General features: G+C 35.3%; 1 protein-coding gene across 7 annotated transcripts in view; it reads left to right on the top strand.

Annotated features, from left to right (window-relative positions):
* Window positions 1-15,036, top strand: part of LOC148949809 (rho GTPase-activating protein 21-like) — a 280,475-nt gene that overhangs the window by 196,869 nt on the left and 68,570 nt on the right. For all 7 annotated transcript variants that reach the window (XM_089093760.1, XM_089093758.1, XM_089093761.1 and 4 more), the window contains 4 exons: window positions 13-139; window positions 6,960-7,052; window positions 9,919-10,119; window positions 11,078-11,216. In XM_089093760.1, coding sequence (XP_088949886.1) covers window positions 13-139; window positions 6,960-7,052; window positions 9,919-10,119; window positions 11,078-11,216 — 560 coding nt within the window. The remainder of the gene's footprint in view (window positions 1-12; window positions 140-6,959; window positions 7,053-9,918; window positions 10,120-11,077; window positions 11,217-15,036) is intronic.

The raw sequence follows: 15,036 nt of genomic DNA on the forward strand, positions 1-15,036 counted from the left end.
TGTTATTTATAGTTCAAAGAATTCTTCACCCCGAGAAGCTCCGATTAGCCCTACACAGGCAAAGGAAAGACTGCCTGGGGCCACCGATTTGGCAAGAGAGGGCTGGGTTAATATGAAAATCACACACATGGATGGAAAGGTAATCCTTTGTGACGATCATCGTAATAACAGTGTTTTGTGTTGTAAATAAATAAAAAAAGCAAGCTTTTTAACTGAAAGTAAGGAGCAACATTAAAACTTAAAACGAACAGAAATTACTACGTAAGTGTAGGGGATTGCCTCCTCCTCACACCTTGCTCTTTACGATAAAGTTTTTTAGTACTTTTGAAAAAAGCTTGTTATTGTTCCAGTTGAACGACCCTTGTGTTTCAGGAGCCGTTCTTAAAGAATTGGGACAAAATTCAAACTTTAGCGTAAAGAGCAAGGCGTTGAGGAGGAGGCAACCACCTTCATATACGTAATAATTTCTATTCATTTTAATTTTAAATGCTGCTCCTTACCTTCAGTTGAAAAAACTTGATTTTTTTTAAATTTTTGATCGTTTTTTAAATAATCTTAGAAAATCTGGCCCCACCTCCACGGAGAAATACCCTCCTCACACACACACACACACACACACACACATATATATATATATATATATATATATATATATATATATATATATATATATATATATATATATATATATATATATATATATATATATCCTCTAGACAATTCAATTCCGGTAAAAAATTACCTAGGACAATTACCCTTAACTCCACGCGTAAAATTGAGACGGAAAAGAGAAAGCAAGAAATATAAAGGCAATTTTGTATAGGAATTCTGATAAACTTCCCAATGTATAATTTCCTCTGACAAGTTCAACCACTCGCAACTTCCCTCCCCAAGGAAAGTTCCCCTGTGAAAAAAAAAAAAAAAAAAAAAAAAAAAAAAAAAAAAAAAAAAAAACAGTAGAAAATTCGTCTTCCCAGCCTAAAATATATGCATGCTTCCCAATAACAAATACTCTGCGTAAACAATAGACAATTTTCATAACTTGAAGACCTTTCCCCTGGGGTTTGGTGGGGGGGGGGTCATGTTATGTCCAAATGCATAGTTATTGGGCATTTCAACTATGATGAACAAAATGGCTACTCAAAATTTTAATCGGATGATTTTTGGCAAAAAAGTGGGAGAGGGGGCCTAGCTGCCCTCCAATCTTTTTGGTCACTTTAAAGGGCACTAGAACTTTTAATTTCCACTCGAATGATTCCTCTTATGATATTCTAGGACCACTGGGTTGATACGATCACCCCTGGAAAAACAACAAACAAGCAAAAAAAACATGTATCCGTGATCTTTCTTCTGGCCAAAAATACAAAACTCCACATTTTTGCAGATAGAATCTTGGAAACCTCTACTGAAACTCCTAAGGCTCTCTAATACACTGAATTTGATGGTGATTTTCATTAAGATCCTATGACTTTTTGGGGGTGTTTCTTCCTTTTTTCGAAAATAGGGCAAACTTTCTCAGGCTCGTAACCTTTGATGGGTAAAACTAAACTTATTGAAACTTATATATTTGAAATCAGCATAAAAATACGATCGTTTTGATATATCTCTTGGTATCGAAATTCCGGTTTTTAGAGTTCCGATTTCTATTGAGCTGGGTCGCTCCTTACTTGCAGCTCGTTAGCACGAACTGTTTGATTAGTGTTTTATATTATTTAGTAATTTAGTGTCTTATGTGAGTGTTACTGTTTTATGTTGCTAATTTTTTATATACTTTTTTACTTTTTTTGTGTTCCGACTCTCACAATTCAATAATTTGGCATTTTCGATGTGTAGACACCAAAAAAGATTTAGAAAAACTGCAGTGTTAATTTACTATCAGTTGTTTACTATTCAATTTTCCCAGTCTACTTATAAGCATTTTCGCGCCCACAGTGACTTCACTCGTTTACTTTAGTTTGCTTCTTTTCTTTTGTCAAGTGTTAGTTTTGTTTCTTCTATACTCTGGTTTATACTTCTAGTACTTAATGATATATCTGTCTGGTTATCCCTGTCTTTTTTGTCTTTTATTATTTCGTTGTATTTTTCCTTCTATATACTATCTGCTCAAGAATTCAAAATTTTCTCACTTCCCCTCCCATGGCTATAAACCCCCTTGAACCCTGCAAGACAAAAAAAGTAACATTTGAAGACTATTGTTATTTTTCGAAAATAAAATGTTTTTTGACCCCTCCCCAGTTGCCCCCTAGGTAGTTGAAAAATGTAAGCGGAACTACTGTCAAACCTGTTCCTGCAAAAATTGCAGGAACAGGCTTTTGAGTCATGACGACCCTCTTAGAAGGAGTACCCGACAATTATCTAGAATCTCGTAGGTCGACCACAAAGATATAGATTGCTATTTGATTTTAGTTTTCATGGCTTAAGTTGTATGCGCCTAATAGTTTGTTCACGACAGTTTTTCAGATACCACTATGCTTTTTTTTTTGTGCTATACGCCGACGCTACCAGAAGGTGTACCTAACAGGATCTAGACCCATGGCTTTACAATATAGAGGATCTAAGTTCTTTGTTGTTTTTAATCATAGTGACATAAATTATACACTACAATTGTCTCACACCCTTAATTATAATTCCAGTAACTATCCTTAAGCATAGGTATGTACGGTCACACATCTCTTTCAGAAGAGGGGGGGGGGGCACACACATTTTCCTGGGGGAGAGTGTAATGGAGAATCGTTCCGGGGAAGTGGGAGGGGGTCAGTTTTTCGAGAAGAGGTGAAATCAAGGGTTTTTCTGGGAAGAAGAATCTAGAAAAGTAAAAATCAAAGTTTTGATCTGAATCTTCATTTATATCTTTCTAACTCTCAAAAATTTTAATAGTTAAATTTATATATCTTAAAAGTTATTCTTCATCCTTTGTAGATTTGTTGTGAAATAGTTGTCTGCAAGCGACTGGTTGTGACTGACGCTATTCGTTAACGCTTAGAATATTCTCTGTTCAGTTTATTTCACTGGAGCTTCTTTAGTTTCAGGTTTTGTTGAGCTTAACAATTATGAGTGTAGAACAATTGAATCAATTGCTCACTTAGGATTACAACGGCAAATTTGATAATTGGTTTGAAAACTCCATTAAAAACTTAAATATATACCTCATTGTTATAAATAAAAGTTCAAATAGGGATAAAATCCTTTTAATAGACAGTGATGATAGAAATTCACAAAAATACCAGATATTTCGGTCACATATACAGTGACCGTCATCAGTAGTAAAACTAAAATAAAACAATTTAAAACAAAAGTTTATATACTAAATCAAATAACACTACATATTGTTTGAATCTCTAATTCTTTTCAAAGCAAAGGCGGAAGCTATTCTCTTTGACCTTCTTGGATTCGGTTCATTAGCGTTCAATGATATAACATTTGGACAAAGGTCAACTACATTGGGTGAATTGAACTTTACTCTCTCAGATTTTAATAAATTATCATAGATAGAGTCCAGCCCATATTCACCTGTATCACGATTCAAAGCAATATTCTTGAATTAGATTTTCTTTATTTCAAGAATTTCACGAAAATTTTGCTTTAAACCCCGATCCCTAGAAATCAAAGAGACATTCTCGAACAAAATAAAATGGTCTGGAAAATTAAAAATATGTTCAGAAAGGGCTGAAGTGAAATCTTCAGACTTAGAAACTTGCTTTAAAGCCGAAGAAATAGAATCTTTATGTTGTAATAATCTCATTTCCAAACTCTGGTTAGAACGTCCCACATATGAGCTTCCGCAAGTACATAGGATCTGATAAACCCCACTTTGTTGCCCCAATGAAGTTAGTTTCTTCCCAGAATTTAGAAAACTACCCAAAGTATTATTACTCTTTAAAGCTACCCTTAGACCATTGCTTTTTAAAATTCTTTTAAGTTTTTCACTTAGCCCGGGTACATAAGGTAAGGAACAAAAAACATCCTTCTCCAGATTTGTCTCCAAGACTTTCTTAAAAATCTCTAGATACCTTTTTCTTCTCTTTTAAAAAGTCTGGTTAATTAACCATTCTGGATACATGTTACTTATTAGTATTTTTCTTAGAAAAGACAACTCCTCCTCAACAAATTTTGGAGAGCAAATACTAAAGAGCCGATCAGTTAAAGAAATGATCAAACCAATTTTTACTTGGCGAGCGTGACCGGAACTATAAGACAAAAATCTATTGTTATTTGTCGGTTTTCTGTAAATTTTAAAATCCAGACTATTTTGATTTTTCAAAAGAAGAACATCAAGGAAAGGAAGTTTCCCATCCTCTTCCAATTCAACGGTAAACTTTAAATCCCCTCCCAAACAATTAAGATGTTCCAAAAATCCTTTTAATTCATCCTCCCCCTAATCCCATACTGAAATAGTGTCATCCATATACCGGCCCCAGAAAATATGTTTTAAAAAATATGAATCTAACGCAATTGTTTCAATATTCTCCACAAAAATATTAGCTAATAAAGGGGATAAAGGGGCCCCCATAGGTAAACCATTTATTTGTTCGAAATACTCCCTTCTAAATTGAAAAAAATAAGAGAACTTATTGCACAACCTTACTAAATTCTTAATAACAGATACTTCCAAATCTGTTTTGCCACTAATCAAGTCCAAATTTCTTAACAGCTTTCTTTCTAGAAGAGTTTCGGCTGCTTCTACATCAGAATTTGTGTACATTGATAAAATTTCGAAGCTTGAAAGCAAAAAAACTCGAAGAAATATCTACTTTGTTCAGTTTTTCAACCAAATTCGAAGAATTCTAAATGTACGAAATTTGTGTAGACAAAAGTGGTTTACAGATTGACACTAACCATGTGCTCAAAACACTTGTTGGTGACCTTGTACTTGACACAATTGGTCGTAATGGTAGGTTAGGCTTATGAATTTTGGGAAGACCATATAATTTAGGGAACAAGGAACTGCGTGGCAGGCATTTGTAATAGGGTTGAGGTGTAATTTTTCCTTCATCCTTTAAGCACTTCAATTCTTTCTTAAATTTATTTGTAAAAGAGTCTGTTGGATTATACGATAGCTTCTTGTATGTTTTTTCATCCTCTAGTAAAATTCTTAATTTTGATTCGTAGTCCTCAGTATTCATCACAACTAAAGTGTTACTCTTATCTGCTTTTGTAATGGTAATTGAACTATCCTTTTTCAAGTTTTTAAGAATTCTTATGTCTTTGATGGTCGTACTCGGACAATTCGGTTTCAATACAAAATTAGACAGGGTTTTTACGGTAGAAGCTCTTACTAAGCTTACATCTTTTATTATATTTGCGTTTTTATGCAAAGACGTTTCTATTGAAGAGATAATGTCTTCCACGGGGACTTTATCCGGTTTCAAACAAAATTTCGGACCCTTTTCAAGCACTGATTGTTCTTGTATCGTTAAAGTTCTTGATGAAAAATTAACCACACCTGGTCCTAGAATTGACGAAGGTTTTACCGCATTATTTGTTGATAATTTCGAAAACTTTTTTAGCAATCTTTCTCTGGAGAGGCGAAAAATTTGTTGAGGAGGAGTTGTCTTTTCTAAGAAAAATACTAATAAGTAACATGTATCCAGAATGGTTAATTAACCAGACTTTTTCAAAAAGAAGAAAAAGGTTTCTAAAGATTTCTAAAGAAGTCTTGGAAACAACTCGGGAGAAGGAGGTTTTTAGATCTTTTCCATAGGTACCCGGGCTAAATGAAAAACTTTAAAGAATCTTAAAAAGAAATGGTCCAAGGGTATCTTCAAATAGTAATTGTATTTAGTGCAGTTATGCAAAGTCTTGGAATGATCTAATTTCATTAATGAAACGAAATGGAATTTATCAGATCCCTCGTACTTGCGGAAGCTCATATGTGGGACGTACTAATCAGGGTTTGGAAATGAGATTATTACAACATAAAGATGCTATTGCTTCGGCTTTAAAGCAAGTTTCTAAGTCTGAAGATTTCACTTCAGCCCTTTCTGAACATATTTTTAATTTTCCAGACCATTTTATTTTGTTCGAGAATGTCTCTTTGATTTCTAGGGATCGGGGTTTAAAGCAAAATTTTCGTGAAATTCTTGAAATAAAGAAAATCTTATTCAAGAATATTGCTTTGAATCGAGATACAGGTGAATATGGGCTGGACTCTATCTATGATAATTTATTAAAATCTGAGAGAGTAAAGTTCAATTCACCCAATGTAGTTGACCTTTGTCCAAATGTTATATCATTGAACGCTAATGAACCGAATCCAAGAAGGTCAAAGAGAATAGCTTCCGCCTTTGCTTTGAAAAGAATTAGAGATTCAAATAATATGTAGTGTTATTTGATTTAGTATATAAACTTTTGTTTTATATTGTTTTATTTTAGTTTTACTACTGATGACGGTCACTGTATATGTGACCGAAATATCTGGTATTTTTGTGAATTTCTATCATCACTGTCTATTAAAAGGATTTTATCCCTATTTGAACTTTTATTTATCGTCATGGAAAGGCAGTGTGGTCTCTGAAATTATCTACATTATACCTCATTGTTATAATAGCAGTCAGTATTGCCAGATTCCTGACATAAGTTAAAACAGGAATCAAAACGAAAATAGGCCGAAAGTACCATTGTTTGAGCAAAGTATGTCAAAATGCAATTGAAATTAGGAAAAATGTGCTGCTTAGAATAGTTGACCGTGAACTTGTCGAAAAAAAGTGTCAAATGACGTAAGTGTTCTGTATCTGGCAGTATTAGTGGCGGTATCTCCATACACCTACCAGAAAAGCACAAGAAGTATTTTCGCGAATTATTTAAGTTAAATAACTGCATTGCAGATGATCACAAATCCTGTGTAGTGAAGTTTTTTTGCGATTTTTGTCTCATTAGAGACTGCCCTTAGAGCTCACATTTGTGCTTTGTTTACAATTTAGTTTTTAATTAAATCCTGAAATAGTGTATTTGTTTTCTAGCGTGCTACAGATCGTTCATGGCATCAAGTGTGGCTGCGACTTAAGAACGAAACATTGACAATGCACAAAGACAAAAGAGATGGACATCTTCTTGTGAGTTAGAGTATCAACACTTTTTAAATAATTTTTTAATCAAATTTTTTTCTACAATAGTCGAGAGCTTGAATTTTCAGATGTACGTAGTACTAGTAAATTCTAATTGCCTTATTTTTGACTAAATTTGTGACACATTCAAACTTGTGAGCTAAATCCATACACTCTAAATGCTTAATAACTGACAAAATAATAAGGAAAATATATTGCATATATTGTAAATAAGTTCTGTGAAAACACTGGCTCAACATCATAATAAAAGAAGACGCAAAACAACGACAAAGCAAAATTTTATATATATATATATATATATATATATATATATATATATATATATATATATATATATATATATATATATATATATATATATATATATATATATATATATATATATATATATATATATATATATATATATATATATATATATATATATATATATATATATATATATATATATATATATATATATATATATATATATATATATATATATATATATATATATACATATATATATTCGAAAGATTATCGTTACTAGCATTTAGATCCGTTAAGCCAACCATGCTGTGACTTAGATTCCGTCCTCGTTTTCAAAAGCTCTCCCTCGGCTCAAGGTCTAGCGTCACCATGGTCATCCAAAGTCTTTATTTATCTGCAATTTCTGTTCCTTCTGTGTAGTCAAGGAGTGGTAATTTAGGCGTCTCTGATTATTGGCGTCATCACATCTCAGTATAAAATGCTAACCTATCACTGAAGCCTCTTCTTAAAGGTGCTTTCACATTGCTACGTCATGCCTTTCACACTGCCTTATGCGTCTTATGTAACCTTTCACATCAAGAAGTTACGTTATGTTTTGGTCGTTATGTTCTCTTACGTTCGACGTAACGTAGTATTTTTTACATAGCATAACGAACATAGAAAATAGAGTCGGGATCTATTTTTACGTTACGTTACGCAAAAGTTTCAAGCTTTGTGGGATAAATGGACTCCCTTGATGAAAAAATAATTGACTTTGTCAAACTTCACTACACTACGAGATTGAAATAATGTTAATAACCTTTCTGAGATTATTCTTTGCTTTAATTCTTTGTTTCAGTCATCCATAAACAGTTTACAAAATTAATTAAAGGAAAAAAAAAGTAAAATATTGGGACTAATCAAAATGAGCCTTGAAATGCCCTCTGCATTTGTCCTCTCACTGAACCAGCTTCAGTCATGAAATAGTCTGCCAACTTGTCTCGTAGGTTTCGGGTAGGTCTTGAGCTGTGGTTGCTAGTGGCCAGGCGTATATCTCCCAAGCCATCAGATGATGCTGAAGAGCTACCTTCAGGAGTGACACCTCTATTGACAATAAGGAAATTGTGAAGGCAGATTGCTGTCAGCACAATTTGACAAACTTTTTCTCTCTGGGCTATTATCTCTGTTCTAAATATGCGAAATCTTTGTGATAGAAGCCCAAAACTGTTTTCTATTATCCTCCTGACCGAGTTTAATCGAAAATTAAATATCCTCTGTTGATCATTCAGTTTTTTGCCAGGATATGCTCTCATTATGTATGGTTTCAGTGAAAACGCTTCATCACCAATCAAGAAGTGGGGAAAAGCTATATCTGAGCCTGGTAGCAATTTGTTTGCAGGAAACTGTATGCTTCCGTTTTCAATGGCTTTTCCCAAATCTGATCTTGCAAATATGCCACCATCGCTTTCACTGCCATAGGCGCCTACATCAGTAAAGCTGAATTTATAACTGGCATCACAGACAGCCAGTAGTACAAGGCTATGGAAACCTTTGTAGTTGAAGTCCAGAGATCCACCTTTGTCTGGACACTGCATCCTTATGTGCTTCCCATCTATTGCACCTACACAATTTGGCATTTTGTATTTCTTCAGAAAATCGTCTGCAATTTTTTCCATTTGACTTGTTGAGGGTGGTTGCAGGTAAGTTGGTGACAGACTATCAAAAACAGCCTTTAAAGTTTCACTTAGAATTCCACTAACTGTAGAGATTCCCAGACGGAAGTCGTAATGCAATGAAGTCATGGAGGCTCCTGTTGCCAGGTACCTCAAAGTTAGTGCCAGCTTGACTTCAGGAGAAATAGCTCTTCGAAATTTTGTATCCTGCTTCCGAATTTTATCTTTGACTTGCTCAAATATGTCAAGGTATTCACTTCTTGAAAAACGGGTAAAATTAAAAAACTTTTCTTCATCATCACACAGAATCATGTCTTGTAGAAGGTTCAACTGTCCAAATGCATCTCTGTTTTCAGATGTAAAAATAGGTCTGACCCAATAGTCTCTTTTCTTTTTCTTCTTTGGGCTTTTTCCTTTTACACACAAAAGAGCTGCAGAAAGCATCAAAATTTCATCATCAGAGCTGCTTGAGTCTTCACCGTTCCACATATTGCTAGTTCAAAAAAAACCGCCACTGCTGCTGCTGATAGTGACGAAATTATGGATTTTTATGTAGAGGCTTATGGGTTTGTATGTGAAAGTGGACGTAATAGTGTGAAAAGGGCTCCATAACTTAAGAGACGTAACGTAACTTAACGACATAACGTAATTTCTTACGTAGCAATGTGAAAGCACCTTAATTATGTTGGAGATAAGTGGGTGTTCCGATAGAACTATAGTAACAATAATTGGAGCTGAATTCGTAGATATTTTCCACTATGTCAGAGGCGTTTTCGAAGCTGAATGACCGCTAACCATACCGACGAGATACAATATTGGGCATCTTTCGAGCTTCAACCATTAGGATTCATGATTTAAAATCGTTAGGGTTTGAATGTGGAAAATGGCGATATTATAAAAATAAATTCGTCCAAATATCAGTTCTTTTTTAATCTTTTTTTTTCCTGTAGGGGTCTGTTCAACCATCTGAGGGTGACCAAGTGTTCGACTTAAAAGGTGCCACGGTGGACATTGCCTGTGACTACACCAAGCGAAGGCACGTGTTGCGTCTTTCATTTCACTCTGGTGCTGAATATTTACTTCAATGTGAAGACGACAACGATATGCTCAGGTGGATGCAACTCTTGCAAGAAGCTTCTGGTAATCAGAATGTAAGTTTTCTTTGCCATTGTCGCCAACCGAAAAAAAGACGGTACAGAAGAAGTCATACAAATGCGCTGGAGCACCCGTAAACCTGATCTATGGAGAGAGGGAAGGCGGGCTTGTATAGCATCACTATTCTCATGAAAGTTTGGTCTATGCAGCTGTATTTTAGTAGAGGAACATATGTAGGAATTTGGTTTGGGAAAATCGGGGTGGTAGGATTCCCTAAACATATATCCTGGGAACTTTAGCTCAAGACAGGCACGAACGAAAGAATTTAACTTGGGGGTTACCTTGTATTTCTGGGGGTGTGTGTAGGGGGGGGGGGGAGCCTTGTCATAACCTCCAAAACAGGCGAATTGTACGAAATAAACGGAAAAGTATTCACAATATAAAGGACATTTTGGGCGGGTGGGGGGTAGTTAGGTGGCACGATTCTGGAACCTCCGCCCTGCATACTAGCCCTCTTCAAGACCGCTATTCTTACAGCTGCCTCTATTAAATACAAATTTTTCTGCTATTGTCAAAATATTCATTGCTAACAGTACTTCTTTTATTTATTTCTTAGAGCCATTCAGTTTCGAGCATGTATTCGATTTCGGTGCTAATGAATTTTGTTTTTGTCATGGGATTTTTTTTTCTTATTATTATTATAAATAACCTTGTATATTTTTAAGTGACACAGCTTGTTTAACAGCAGTTGTATATTTTATGAAGACAGTGGTGAGGAATAATCAGATAGCTTTTTGAGTAAACTTTTGGGGCCTTTTTTCAATAAAAAGAAAAGAAAGAAAAATAGTCAGCTTATATGAACAAAACCTTTTTTTTATCAAGGTTTGTAACTCCTTCTATTATAAATTACTTTTATGAATAACTTCATATTATTTCAAAAAAAAAAAAAAAAAAAAAAATAAAAAGTAGAACAAATATGCTAAGTATCGATTTCTAGTATATTTTCTTTCGAAGGAGTTTTCCGCCAGTGCTGCCCTCTTTAAAGCTGCAATGGAGGGAAACAAGAAAAAGAAATTAGAGCCATTTTACCGGAATCGAAGCCCGACAGGTCATTCTCCAGTTTCGAAAACAAGGAAATCTAGCAGTGCATCAGGTATTTTTCTTTTATTTTCTCTTTTGAAAGTTAGGTTTTATATCAATTTTTATAGGCCATCTATTCCTTTGAGTTATAAAAATGTTTATAGATGGCTCTACTAGTAATGTATTGGAGGATCGACCAACTAGATTAGGGAGGCTGTTCTAGACTTTGGCGGTAACCCTCAGTGGTTGACAATCTGATTTTAAAGGGATTACTACATGGATTATTTAAGCCTTATATGTTTGATTTCGCTGGCTTAAAGAATCCGGCATACTACTGAATGTAACCCAGGAAGTAATTTTAAATCCTTAGGTATAAATGGTTTACTGATATTTGAATGCTACTGCTACAGTTATAAACCCAGTGAAGCACCAAGCCGCCTGAGGTCAACACAGCTACACACACTCCTCCTTCATCTCAGTCTTTTTTAGAGTTGAGTTTTTACCCCGCTTATAAAGCTTAAATTTCTTTTAAATCCTCCGCTATGTCCTCTTCTCACCTCATTCTTGGAGGGGCTGCTTTTTGTTTCGCCACAGAGGGTTGGCAAATAAGATGGCAAAAAAAAGCGAACTTCATTCGTTTGGCAATTTTGCATTCTTCATTCGCAGAACATGTCATACCATTCTCAACCTGTCTTTCATTATAGCCCTAAAAGGTGGATGAAACTACTAAAGTTTTCCTGAAATTACTAGGTGTCTTCCATTTAAAGAAATCATATGGTTCGTTGCCATACTCGTAAACCTATGTGGAATATTGACCCCGGGTTAAAGAAAATTAAAAATCAAGCAAAATTGTGGCTCCGAATTTGGATTGTCTGCGGGCGTCCGTCTAGTGGTAATGTTTTTGATATAAAACGGAAAACTAAAATTGGAAGATGAAGATGGCTTTAAACGATTGTTTGCCTGTTATTCCAAGCAAATAAATGCTCCTGTATCAATTCTAAATTCTTGGTCAACCTTCCTAAGACCATAGGCGAGCGTGCCTTGTTTGCATCTCATTCCAGGCAATATAATGTTCCTATGTCAATTTTAAATTTTTGGTCAACCTGTTTGAGACTCTAGGCAGGCGTGCCTTTCCAAAATCTAACACACAAGTACTTGTCCAAATAGAGAGACATACTTACTCCCACCATTTACCCGTGCCATTTAAACATTTTTGCCTCTTAATTACTCGGACTATCTGTCTTGGCTTTTATTCCTACAACTAGCCATGTCTTGATGCCTACTGCAAAATACTTGATCCTTGCAAACAAGGCACGACCGCCTATGGTCTTAGGAAGGTTGACCAAGAATTTAGAATTGACACAGGAGCATTAATTTGCTTGGAATAACAGGCAAACAATCGTTTAAAGCCATGTCAAGACAAATACAGATAAGTCTGAGTAATTGAGAGGCAAAAATGTTTAAATTGGACGGGTAAATGTTGGGTGTAAGTATGACTCTTTTATTGGACAAGTACTTGTGTGTTAGTTTTTGGAAAGGATCGAACAGTTCGCGAATATGATCTGTTCGGGAATCTGGTGCCCAATTTCCGGTTCCGTATCTAGTTCCAGTGAATGGAAGCGTGTTGTTAATTCTTGGAGACTTGATGGTTCACATGTTGACAATATGCTGCAACGTTCCCGGATTCAGAATTATTCGGGTTTATTTTCCGTAGTAAATTACGCTGTTCATGTTCGGTTTTTGATTCTCTTGTCTCGTTGTTTACGCCCTAAAGTGTCAAAAAAAAATGTCATTTCCGTTTCTGTTGACGCCATTATGGCGTCGACTAAGCGACTGAAATCGCAGTCCTCTGATATAGATGGTATTTCGCTTTTCATTTGAATCCGCATTCAAAAAAGTCGCTATCTCATTTACAGCTTTTATTTCAAATGTGTCTTTGTAACTCCGTTGTTCCTGATAGTTCCCTTGACGGCACGGTTACTTCGGTTTTGAAGCGAGGTAAAGATCTAAATAAGTGTCATTCGTATAGGCCTATAACTGTCGCATGTAATATTAACACGTTATTTGAGTATATTTTATTATCTCACGTTTTTGACTTAGTTAACTATGATGCAAATCAGTTTGGGTTTAGAAAACTAATTGGCTGCCCGCATGCGCATCGAGCCCTTTCAGTTCTTTTAAGAGATGCTAGCGTTAAGGGACAAGTTCTACATATATGTGCACTTGATCTGTCCAAAGCGTTCGACAGTGTTGTTCATTCACTGGTCCTTTACTGTTTATATGAGCTAGGGACTAACTCTTCTATTTTTTTAGTTTTAAAATTTTGGTATCTTAATTCTTTTGTAAGATTGAAATCAAATGGTCATATTTTCGGGAATACACCTCTTCGCCGTGGGGTTAGACAGAGATGGGTGCTTTCTCCATATATTTTCAGTGCTTGTTTATCTAGGGTTCTTTCGAAGATACCCTCTACCTGTATTACCGGGTTTTCGTACGTGTCTTACCTTGGATACGCCGATGTTCTGCTACTTATTAGTCGGTCGAAAGTTGGGTTAGCACAGAGTGTTAATAAGGTCAGTCCTTCTCTTGAAAAAAAATGGTTTATCCTTAAATATTGCCAAATATGAATATATGTTGTTTAATGTTAGGTTTGGTACGGGTTATTTGAACTGCCATCTTTTTGTTATTCCCCGTGTTTCTAGTCTCGGGTGGCTTGGGATTTCGGTATATGATTCTGTTTCAGCTCTGTGGCAAAAAACTGTATCTGATATTAAAGACAAATTAAAAATTGGTTATACTAATATAGTTGCTAATCGTGGTCGTCATAATAGGCGCGGTCTCGCTAAATTTTACTCGACTTTTTGTGATCATGCTGTACTTTTTGTGTCTGGACTTCATCCTCTGTTTCGAGAAAGCGATCTGAATCTAATCGGCATTTATTTTTTCTGGTATTGCAAGTTTCTTCTTTATTTAGCACGTTCTTATTGTAATAGAAAAATAATCGCTCGGTTTTGTGCTACTGATATTATGCGTATTCTGCACCATCATCAACATGTAATTACTTCTGATGCGTGCTTAAGGCTGGGCCCTCATCATCGCCTCATCCGGTTGTTTAGTGCTGTTTGATATTTTCGTTTAGTTATTTATTTGTGATTTTTGTAGTGACACATTTTTGTAGTGAATGTTTTCTTTCTTTCTTTTCTATATTGTTCCACTATTTTTTCCATTGTAAGTGGGTTATAAATAAAATGATAATAATAATATACACACTCTTTACTAATTTATATCTAAAATTTGCAACCACCATATTTCAGAAATAACCAAGTAGATCACATGGCACACGCCGTTTCAGAGACGTCACTGCAGCACGAAGCCGCCTGAGGCCAACACAGTTACGCCCGCTCCTCCCCCATCCTAATCCATTCAAAGCCTCACTCTTTGCACCCCATCAAAAAGTTCCCATTTCCCTTAAATCTTTCTTTACGATACTGTGTTATGATTCTGAACCAAAAAGTTTGTGGATTTGTGTGGATATATACAGCAATACTCAGTCAAGCACTTGCATGTCACTGATTTGGAAAAAGAATTTTTAAAAGCTAGATGCGTAGCTGGGGGCGGTTTCAACTTTTTTGGTGGACGGGGGAGGGTCTTCAACTCTGAGAAACATAGTTTTTGTCCATTATAAATGAAAGAAGTCAATGGTCTTAACAATTTGATGATTACAAATATTTTGGGCTTGATTCTGAAATCTTCAAACACTGGTAAAAATGCTCAATTTTTGGTGGAGAGGCGGGGGGTGGGGGGGGGGTACTGGGTATTTTGTTTTATTTTGTGAGGGGAGAGGGTTAAATGGAAAAAAGTACATTTTAATATGCCACTTTCCCCTTTATACT

This window comes from Artemia sp. Qi Xiang Cuo, chromosome 8, assembly GCF_049724085.1.
Source record: "Artemia sp. Qi Xiang Cuo chromosome 8, ASM4972408v1, whole genome shotgun sequence".
Lineage (NCBI taxonomy): Eukaryota > Metazoa > Arthropoda > Branchiopoda > Anostraca > Artemiidae > Artemia > Artemia sp. Qi Xiang Cuo.